At 43.8% G+C, this 11,352-nt stretch overlaps 1 protein-coding gene across 6 annotated transcripts in view; it reads right to left on the bottom strand.

The window, feature by feature from the left end:
- Nucleotides 1-1,754: 1,754 nt before the first annotated feature.
- Nucleotides 1,755-11,352, bottom strand: part of SMARCD3 (SWI/SNF related, matrix associated, actin dependent regulator of chromatin, subfamily d, member 3) — a 69,429-nt gene continuing 59,831 nt past the window's right edge. For all 6 annotated transcript variants that reach the window (XM_027903830.1, XM_027903829.1, XM_027903831.1 and 3 more), the window contains 4 exons: nucleotides 9,485-9,620; nucleotides 7,264-7,386; nucleotides 5,892-5,993; nucleotides 1,755-5,802 (listed from right to left, as the gene is read on the bottom strand). In XM_027903830.1, the coding sequence (XP_027759631.1) occupies nucleotides 5,749-5,802; nucleotides 5,892-5,993; nucleotides 7,264-7,386; nucleotides 9,485-9,620 (415 nt within the window). In that variant the 3' untranslated portion in view covers nucleotides 1,755-5,748. The remainder of the gene's footprint in view (nucleotides 5,803-5,891; nucleotides 5,994-7,263; nucleotides 7,387-9,484; nucleotides 9,621-11,352) is intronic.

Raw genomic sequence — 11,352 nt, 5'->3', positions numbered from 1 at the left:
TCCGGTCACGGGGACGTCATCTTTTGCACAGGGGGTAATTCTGCCATGGGATGACAAAGAACTTCTCCCTCAGACCACCAGAGACCCCTCCAAAAGCCAAACTGCAGCACGTCAGGATGGCAGGGCACCTCTGCCTGACCTGCTGGGGACAGCACAGGTCCTGTTCTGCGGGCTGCGATTGGACGGAGCAGAGAGAAACGGGGTGAGAGTGGCGGGCCGGGATTGGCCCTACACGTTGGGAGCCAGAACCTCCCAGAGGGAGCGGCCCCTGTGTCCAAGGCAGACCAGGTGCCTGGAGCGGCAGCCGCGGGAGTCCCGCCCCAGCTTACCGCCGACCCCGTCCCGGATCCCGCAACTCCATCGCTGCCTCCAAGCCCCGCCAAACCCGCCCGCCCGTCCCCGAGAACCCCGCTGTCCCCGCAGGCCCTGCACCCGGGGCCGCTCTCCGCCTCCCTCCCCTTCTCCCGGCAGTGTTCCCGGACAGGACGTGACCACGGGGCTTCCCCCGCCCTTCCGCGGCCCCAGCAGAGCCTGAGGGGAGCGGGGAGGCGGCGCCGCGCGGACGGGCCGCGCCGCGGCTGAGCGGGCAGAGCTCGCGGGCCCGCGGCAGGGTTGAAGGGGCGGGCTGTGATTGGACGGCGCCGAGAAAGGCTGGCCAGGATTGGCGGGCCGGGCGCTACCTCGGGCCGGGATTGGCGGGGTTGGAGCCCGCGGGACCGCGGCCGCGGGAGGTGCACGGGCGGTCAGGCCGAGGGCGGTGTCGAGGATCCTTCCCAAGGGTCCGTGGCCGTCCTGGGTCCCCCGTCCTCTGCTCGGACCATCGAGGACAAAACCCTGTTCGGTGAGCTGGTGAACTGCAACTTGCTCAGCCTGACGAGGATTTCTTACGCTATCGGCTGGCGTGTACCTCTGTCTGCTGTTCGCAGAGCTTACTCCAGGCTCCTCTGCAGCTAGAGACTAACCCGTGCTAGAGCTTAGCATTCGTGACCAAAGGAAGCCTTAAGCCATGTGAATTTTCTTTCACCTTTATCTATGGACATGTAAACGGTAGATAAGGAAGCATAAGTAAAACTTTAACTACAGGATATTCTGTTATAAAAGATAAGGAAATGGCTCAAGAAAAAGATGGAAAGGGTGCCTGGAGGATGTGGAAGCAAATCAGAAGACTGCAGGCTCCATGAACAGTACTGGATGAACTGTGCCATCAGGATATCAAGCGACCTATAAAATCCAGTGACGAATCAACAGGGAGGTTCCCTCTTCAGTGGGTCCCAGCTTGAGCTAGAACTACGACGACATATTATACATAGTAGAAGAAACCCCACTGATTCTTTTATTTAAACGGAACCTAAGGACAAGTTCTTTGAGGTGGTATCCATGTAATTCCTACCACAGTGTTGGTGGCAACTGTGTAATTTCTACAACACGTCTAGGCATCCAAGCTCTAGCTCTAAACTGTACAGGAGAGGAGCCAGACCTCTCCACTGGTAAGGATTTCTCACTCAGTATGGAAATGGCTGAAGGTGGAATTCAGTGAAGAATTGAATTCACGTAAGAAAGATCTAAAGAGCAACAGTTCTCACCTTTGTGAAATCCCATTAAAAATGGCATTTGCCCCTACACGTGTGCGTCTGTGTGTGTGTGTCTGTGTGTGCATTCACAAGTGAGCAGAAATCCAAGCAGTCAGGTCATTATCGGGGCAGAAAGAAACCAATACCTGCCTTTGTTAAGACGCATAAGGTTAGTGCAAGAGATACAAAGAAACAAAGTATTTATTGTTAAAAGCTTGTCTACTAATCACTTGGCATCATACAACGAAGACATGGTAGCTAGAGAGTAGAGGGAGTCTCTCTCTTCCCCTCATCCTTTATACAGGTATTTGCTCACTGTCACAAACCCACTGTTGTATTTTTAAATGGAGTTCCTTTCTTCAATGAGATTGAAAAATATCATACAGGATCTGGCAAAACAGATACATCCTGTTAAACAACAGAGCAGTTACAGGAAGGAGACCTCTTTCTTTAGGAAAAAATAGCTTTCTGTTCCTCCTCATCCCTTTGCACTGTCATAAAAGGGTTCTCCACACAAAACCAGGCTAACAAACCCCAAATACCTGATGAGCATTTTCTCAAAATTAGGAGCCGTAGGATATGCACCAATATTGACATATGCACTAATATTTTCACCTGGCTTCCCTAGGATAAATTCTTAACAATGTGGTTTAAAAAACCTGCCAACTGAGACAATGCCTGCACTACAACTACCAGCCTGCTGCATTGAACAACTGAATCCCTGCTGATAACAGTGGAAAATGTTTCGACAGCATGTCTCAAAGTTATTTGCAGAACTTTTGGTTCTGTCCTGCATGACCATTTCCAGGCTACACATCAGCTGAGCCTGGCTCTCCCACGGGCTCTCTCCCTGTACACACACACACATGCACACAGAACACACTGACTCACATGGACTGTGCTATTTCCAACAGTACTCTGCACATTATCTTGTGCTATGTCTTACCAGCACTTCAGTGGCACCCTGCTCCATCTTCTTATTGCCTTTCCCACTGTTGTATTTTTCTCTTTATTCCATAATCAAACATTTGTTTCCCCTTTAATCTCTACGAAACACTTGATCTGAGTCCTGACTCATGGCCAACAGCACAAAAGACTAAAAAGACTGTTTCTAACCTGCCATGTCGACACTTCTGCTCCAATATGTTTTTCCTTTCTACTGGTACTCCAGAATTCTGCTGAACCCTTTCCTAGTTTGATGCTCTATTTTCTAATGATCTATATTGTCATCTATACATGAACTCCTTCTATGCACATCCGTGGTTTTTTTTAAGTATGCATAGATTTGTAATGTACTGTGGCAATAAGACTCTAAAACATCTTCTTATCACCTTTTATACACACAAAAAGACAACCATCCTGAACTTCAAATGAATTTCTCATTCAGTCTGCTCAATCACCTGCCTGTTCAGTGCCACTACCTTTAATTTTTGTATTCCCGATAAGCACTTGGTCTATTTCCTTCCAGTTCCTTCCCCCATCACTTCTCTTCAAATAAAATTTCTCTTTGTTTTGCAAAAAAGCAAGCTCCCAGCTGCCCTCCTGGAACAGAGGACAAAATTCCTCACTGTGCCTCTTCCGTAAAAGACCAGAACTTCTCCTGAACACAGGAAAAAGGCATCAAAATATCAAACCCCAGTTTAGCCAAAGGAAAGACACCTGACAGCTATTCCTAAGACTCACTGTTGGTGACCAGTCTTTTTATAGGCAGTGGGATGTAAGAATTTAGACTCTGGATTGCCATCTGCAGTGGCTGATTCATGCACACACACACACTTCAGTACAGCATTGCTGCTTAACACAGATTCAGCTTTCAGTGACGCAGTTGTAAACACAGGGCAGCAACACCACATTAGTTTTGTTAATTTGCTCTGAAAGAGACTTGGAACCAGATCCATCCAATTAATTCTACAGAGAGGCCCTAAAAGCAGGCTGGACTCCAGTATGTCACCAGCTGTGGCACTTGACTGATATTTCTTTGTAAAATATTTGCCACTTCAGTGGGAAGGCTCTCAAACCCCAGAATTCCCTGGCAGACATCCTGCAGGCATCTATCTCAGTCTCATTTCCTTCTCACATCCTTGCATATCTTTCTCTGCATTTCCTATTCCTGCAGACTGAACACAACCCCTGAACATAGCTGCTCTGTTTGCCAGATACAGAAAAGAGTTTTATACAGTGGGCAGCACAGTGCACACAACTGACAGAGCAGCGGAACAAATATGGAAGCACAGTAGCAGATGACACCCACTGTTTTCCCTCATATTGCTTTCCTGTAGTCCAATTAGTGGAATCCTAAATTAAGCAAGATTTCAAGCCAATCACTGTCTGGCAGCCTCACAGCCCCTCACTATAACCAGTTTAAGACTGCAGGATTTCACATTTTACTATGAAAAGAGGTTTTAACACACAAAAAAATAGTTCCAAATGAAGCCATCCCCAGTAAAAGGCCTCAGGAAAAGAGGTAGAGCCATTCTTTTTCTCACACCAACGTTTTTTTGTGACAGGGCTGCCCTCATGTGACTACAATCAAAAGTAAATATATACCCAAGACACCTGTGAACACAATGGACAGAGTAAAAGCTATGGCACTATTAATGTGAAAGCAAAGACAATAAATAAAGGGGTAGAAGACTATCTCTTCTGTGACTGGACAGAAGAAACTTTTAGTTAAATTAAGAAAGAAATTGGCAAAGATAGCAGAAAAGACAATGCTACAGAAACATGCATTATTCAGAAGAGCTGCCTTCCTTCCATACCACATGTGAGTTTGATTCTCTTTCCGAGGAAGTGAAAGAAAGGAGGTGAAAAGAAGTAACCTAAAAGAGGATTTTCAGTACCATATCAAATGGACAGTTATATTTTGGCAGCTGATTTTTGGAATAGAATTCATGTTGGGCCATTAATTACCACTACAAAAAATGAGGAAGGATTTAAGGAAGATGTCCCTGCTTCCAAGTAAATGTGCTATAAATTCCCATAGTCTGAATTTGTCATACATTTACAAAGATGATGATTTCTAAGGGATATGTTCTTTGTGCTATTTAAGGTTGATAGTGCTTTATAACTCAAGAGCATTCCACATACCCAGCACACAGCATGTATGGGGGAACTAAGTATTTCATAGTAAGAGGCAGTTCACCTATGATCAAAATGTGAGACCAGTCCAGGGACTCTGTTAACATCGTGAAGAAAAGAGAAAACTACCATGTTACATGAAATTAGGCTTCTCGGATTCTGCACCAACAATTAGAAAGTTCTTTTCAATGATGAATCCCACAGGCACACACAGAGAAACATTTAAGAAATTTGATACTTTACATATATGTTCACTGTTAATATCTGCTGTGTTCAAGCAAAGCACCTTTATGTTATTTTCATTTTCTCAGAATGCCTCATTTGTTGCTATTACCACTGATATTAAGGATGCCTAAGAAGCTCTTATTCCAGGGATGATCCTCTTGGTAAAGGACATTGATCATATCCATCTAGCGATATGTGATACAGTCTACCTTTCACTGCCAAGACGAGGGGAAGAGGAAGGAATTGCATCTGCAGAAGAGATGTCCTGACTGTACGTCTTTCTTTGAGAGGGGCTCCACATTCCAGAATGAAAATCCTCCTAGTTTGTTCTTTCAGATGGTGAGACAGCTTCTTTCACTGGTCCATCTGGAATAAAAACTCTCTTCAGGAGTATAAAACATTCCACAGCTATAAGAACAACTATCTTGTCTAATTCCAGATAAGTTACTATTTGAGACTCTTGGGTACTGTAGAATGAGAACTGCATTTATTTCTCTAAATCTGTAATCGCCTAGAACACCTACTTCAACCTCCCCCATCAGTGCCACCCATGACTCTAAGCTTAGCCCATTAGGATTTGCTGTGTAGTGTCTGAACTTTCCACTAAAACGTAACAATGAGTGCTGATGAATGAACCTTTAGTCTTCTTTCACACTGACACTGGTATGGTGCTGCCTCTGGCCTGGGATGGTTTGAGACACCTGCCATGGGCAAGATTTTTCAAGGGTCACTGTAAAGCTGGTGTTCTGACTGGTGTGTTAATGGTACATTCCCATCCAGTCAGGAAGCAGGTCCATGTGTAACAGTGAGCTAGTAACACTGAAAAGTCCACTGGTTTGGTGGTCATGATGCCAATGGGATCTTGTGAGCAGACTTATGTGTTACGCACTCCCAGAGATTGTTCCAATTCCTGTCGACGCTGCTGGATCTGAAAGAAAAAGTACAGTTCAGCAGATTCAATTGTTCAGTGGCAGAAGGTGCATTTATAAGCCAGCAGTGTGGATATTTCTTTCATACCTTGCAGTAGAAATATCTGCTCACAGCCTCTTGAGACCATGGCTCATGATAAAATTCGGCTCTGCGTTCTTCCTCTGGGTTTCCAACAACATCAGTCATCACCTGTGACAAAAACAACATTTTTCACTATAGCTCATCGACCACATAGACAAACTTTCAGATTTCGGTAGAGTCAAAATTTATCTACATTACTACATAAAAAATGTTCAGAACTGTTCTCAAAGCCCAAAGCAAATGGACGATGTGTGCCTACTATCAAAACAAGATCACAGAATCATCAAATAATTTGTGTTGGAAAAGGGACCTTAAAGCTCATCTCGTTCTACCCCCAACTATAGGCAGACACCTTCCACTAGACCAGGTTGCTCCAGGCCCTGTGCAACTTCCGGGGATGGGGCAGTAGGGGGTTGGAACCATTCTATGATTCTACAAAAAAGTAGAATTCTGATGACTAAGTCTCCAGCATCATAGAATCACAGGTAAATATAAAGTTATTAGCATATTTTGCAGAGCAGTATTGTACAATCATAACTCTGATGCCAGCAGGGCAGAACATCATTAGGAAGGCTCTTATGGGACTGGTTGTTGGTCAGGGAAAATTCTGAACAACTATTCTATGTATACAGCTTTCAAACACTTTTGTTTGAAAGCTCCTCAAGCCAAAGGCTGCTTTATTTAAACATTCTTTCAGATGCTATCCCCTTTGGAATACAATATAAATAATAATAATAATAATAATCTCAACAGTAGATTTTTGTAAGACTATTGACTAACAAACAAGGCATTTACATATGAAAGAAACAACGATTTAAAAAAAATAATTTCATTGATTCATTAATATGACTGATTTTGAGGCATGTCAGTTAAAGACAGAAAATGTGAAACTTTATGAAGAAGAAATTATTCATTTTTGCTGTCAAACAACTGAACTTCTTTACATTCCATTTCTCGCATATCTCAAAGATAAGCTCTAAGGCAGCTGACATTTAACCTGCCTATTTCTTAAATAAGATTAAATTATGAACTAACAAAACACCCCAAAATTGTGTTCTTGTACTATAGAAGGCTCCTACTGAGTTTTATATAGCTTTGATTTTACAGAGTATATCAACACAGCCCTGCACTTCGATCCTACTGTCTGACCACAAATCCACCTACCACCCCCACCAAGCACTGCTGTTTCACTGGAAATGGAATACAACCTAAACTGTTTTTCCTGCATACTGTCTGCTCTGGGACTGCAGTACTCCACTAATTGTCTGTCTTCCACCAATTATCCATCCTGGATGTTTGGCTATACACTCTGTATACATTTAGATAAAATTCGTCCATTCTGGTTCCACTATTCATTCTTTTTCAAACCTTAGCTTACCTTAAGATCCCTACTTTGGGACCGGAGAAGGTCTTGGATGTATCCTTTGGGATCTTTGGAGAAACTCAGCATGAAATCACGTTGTATTTTTAGCTGATTTATGGACTCAATTGTCTCATGAATCTGACAGTAAAAAAACCCCAAAATATGTTACTTAATTTCTACCATTCTCCAGTGACCCTTAGGTCAGGTATGTTAGCATCTTTGTATTCCTGGTAATGTACAAAGGTAACCATTCTACACCACAGACTTGTGCAGCTTCCTAGGGCTTTTTCACCTCAAAGAGCAGCAACTTAACTGCAATCCTGCCACTATATCTTGGTTTCACTTGTACTTCTGCAATACAAGTATGTACAGGATTCTCCTTCACTTCCTGCACTGAAGTGCTGCATGGCTCGCAGACCTAAGTCACGTCACCAAACAAAGTAATAATTTCCTGTGTAGAATCACTCTTTCTGCCTAGTTTGGGATCTTTGGGGAAAAGTGATACATAAATACATCTTTAAACAGTGCCCAATGCAAGAAAGCAGTTATTCCTCTGGTTATCATCACCACCCTATCTTCCACAGCCTACTGTAATCCTTAAAAGTTCTAGCAACTTCTTGATCAAGTCCATGTTAAATGAATGGCCATGACTTCTAAACTTTTTCTTAAGAGAAAGCCTAATAACTTCACGCTGGCTGCAAACAGAAGCAGAGTGTGAACAGTGAGAAATTGGGAGTATGGAAGGTTTATAGAAAACCAATCATATATTCAGAAGTATTATGAAGGAAATTAGCACTAACTAGCAGGGAAGAATGAAGAGAAGTCAGGGTCCTACAATGCTCCTGGATATCAACATCAAGTATGATCAGTAGGAGGGCAGTTAATGAATCATCTGCACATACACACACAGAGAAGCAAACTTTTGCTACCCTGCTCTTCTAACATTCTAGTTTGAGATAGTAAACCTATCTTGTTTAGTTTCATGTATTCATCTTTTTTTGTCAAAGCAGCTAAAGGGGCCAAGCATGTGGGAGAAAATAATTCTCCCTTGACTATGCCATCAAGGCCACTAATGTAGGCAATACAGGATAAATTAACAAAAGTGAACTGCTGTCAACTTAAAATCATTCCTTCTTTGGGAAAACGCTACAGCTGTGTGGAGTAAACTCCACTGGCACGCACCGAGTTCCCAGGACAGGATCTGTGTCAGCACAGCAATGCATGGCACAGAGGGGTAACAGCAGCAGCTCGTGCCCATCCACCCAGCAGTGATTTTAACTTCTCTTATCACACCTTGCCCTGTGCTGTGATAATAGCAAATGATCAAAAAAGAGGTGAGACAAGACACAGAAAAAGGTGAGCTGGACTGGAAACAGAATATCATCATGCATGCTGTTTGCAAGCTTATACAGGCTGGGAACCAACTGACTGAGCAGCTGCTCTGCTGAATAGGACCTTCCTGGAGAGCCATAAAAGAAAAGATGCTGCAACAGTTACCAGAATCCACTGGATTGCTGGTGTCCAGACCCCCTTTAAAAATGCATGAAGACCAGAGTTTAATGTATTTTTTTGTATTAGAGGCAGACAAACAGAAGCTGAGCCTTGCTCTGAAAAGCCACTTTTGTTTATCCCTTACCAAGTCAAATCAGCCACTGACACATGGCAGAGGCTGGCCAACAGTGACATGAACCCCTCTTACAGCCTGGAGAGCCCACCACTGCCCTAAGACAGATACTATTATTTGAAGTGCACATGATCCTCTTTCAATAACACTTAAAACCACCAAACTGCTCCAAGTGATTTTCCTGCCATGCATGTTCCATATTTGCACCTACTACAGAGAGCTGTTCTGCAGTTATGGATACAAACCCCACACCTGAGTATGAGATTCTGACAGCTTTGCCTTAGCAATTTAGCAAGGTATCATGACCCCTCAATAAAAAATTACAGTCATACAGTTCAGGTGGTTCTCGAATGTCAGGGTACTCATTACACTACCAGTGAAACTCTACTTCTATCACCTTGATAATCATGTCAGGCCCTGGATCAAATCCTGAGTGGGAACACCACTCACCCCTGTGTATTCCCACTGCATGTGGTCGATTCATCCCTTGAAAGCACATTTTCTTGAGAAGTCCCTGTCTCAAGACATTACTGTCTTCGACATGTGACACCAAACCCATATGAAGCTACACGAGTACATGAACCATGGGATACTTTACTATTGGGCTAGTACCTTGTTGTCCAATGCTGTAATCTCCTGTTGGTTAGCTGTTGAGAGAAGAAAACTACTCATTTGGCCTTTTAATGGGTCTTCAACTTCTACGTCTATGTCATAACACGCCGTCTTCTTCTGGTCATTGGGATCAACACTACGGAGAGCACAACACAAGATCATGAGAACAGCCAAAATGAGTCAGAATAAATAGCCACCCGGCCCAGAATATAATCTTTGACAAAGCCTGTTGCAGATGCTGGGAGAAGAGTGTAAGAACAGGGTATCTTTATATATATGTATATTCTAGTATATTCTCTCCTCTTTCATCCATCAGATTTCACAGATTTTTAAGCAGGAGCTTTTGTCCAGACCACCAAATTTAAAAGCTACTGATAGACATAGTCTTCATTAAATTGCCTAACGTCCTCCTGAGACCTGTTAATAACCTAAATACCAGTATCATTCTTTGGCTTGTCCTGTTCTAAATTTATATTTGTTGGCATTTAGACTTAACATTTACTTTATCTTTAAAGTTTCTTAACAAGCAAACTGTTTTCAATCCTGTAGTTGGTAAATCAGACTTCAGTCACTGTCACACATAACCACCAGTTACTTGTCATTTTTCTCTAAGCAATGACTACATTATCTCTGAGGACCTCAGCATTTTTGTGGTCCATCAGAGAGGTCACTGGGTTGTGACTGATGACAGTATATACACAGCTATAAAGTGCATGGCAGCCAAGATGCTTCTTAATTACTCTGTTTGCTATGAATGAATAAATCAAAAAGCAAATTTTATTTCATATCCTATGAAGTATTTAAACTTTATATCACGTTACAAATTTAAAATAAAGGGTCACATTTTAAGTATATTCAGAAATTTGTTGTCAATATTCTGTAGGAAATCAAATCACTACATTCAAGTAACAATAATGTTTAAACACCCAGAATCAGAGTTTTGACCAAGACCACAAAGAAGCTTGCAAAGGACTGAAATATCTAAACAGTAAGACTGCAATCCCCAGAAGTCTCTTTGTTCCCCTCCTCCACACAGTTGTCACTTAAATACAGCATGTGCTTGAAGTGCCCCAGACAGCCTAAAGTTGTATTTTATCTGATATCCAGAAAACCATTTGTTTTGACAAGGATGCGAGAGCTCAGTATCTTGGTCACAATGGCCTTCTCTGAATCCAGGCATTTTTTGTTGTAAATCTCTGGAGATCAGATGACACCAAGCTGAGGGGGAGTGTCAATCAGCTGGAAGGCAGGAGGGCTCTGCAGAGGGATCTGGATAGACTGGAGAATTGGGCTGACTCCAATGGGATGAAGTTCAACAAGGCCAAGTGCCGGGTCCTGCCCTTTGGCCACGACAACCCCCTGCAGCGCTCCAGGCCGGGCACAGAGTGGCTGGAGAGCAGCCAGGCAGAAAGGGACCTGGGGGTGCTGATCGACAGGAGGCTGAACATGAGCCAGAGTGTGCCCAGGGGGCCAAAAGGGCCGATGGATCCTGGCCTGGCTCAGGAATGGTGTGGCAGCAGGAGCAGGGAAGGGATTCTTGCCCTGCACTCAGCACTGGTGAGGCCACCCCTGGAGTGCTGTGTCCAGCCCTGGCCCCTCAGCTCAGGAAGGACATGGAGGGGCTGGGGCAGGGGCAGGGAAGAGCAACCAGGCTGGGGAAGGGACTCGAACACGAGTCCTATGAGGAGAGGCTGAGGGAGCTGGGGTTGTTGAGCCTGAAGAGGAGGCTCAGGGGTGACCTCATCACTCTCTACAAGTCCCTGAGAGGAGGTTGTATCAAGGTGGGGGTCGCTCTCTTCTCCCAGGCAGCTCTCAGTAAGACAAGAGGACATGATCTTAAGCTGTGCCAGGGGAGGTTTAGGTTGGAT

Source organism: Empidonax traillii, unplaced genomic scaffold (assembly GCF_003031625.1).
Source record: "Empidonax traillii isolate 1590-97213 ecotype Southwest subspecies unplaced genomic scaffold, ASM303162v1 scaffold993:size324958, whole genome shotgun sequence".
Taxonomy (NCBI): Eukaryota; Metazoa; Chordata; class Aves; order Passeriformes; family Tyrannidae; genus Empidonax; species Empidonax traillii.
This window is presented reverse-complemented; position numbering and strand designations above follow the sequence as displayed.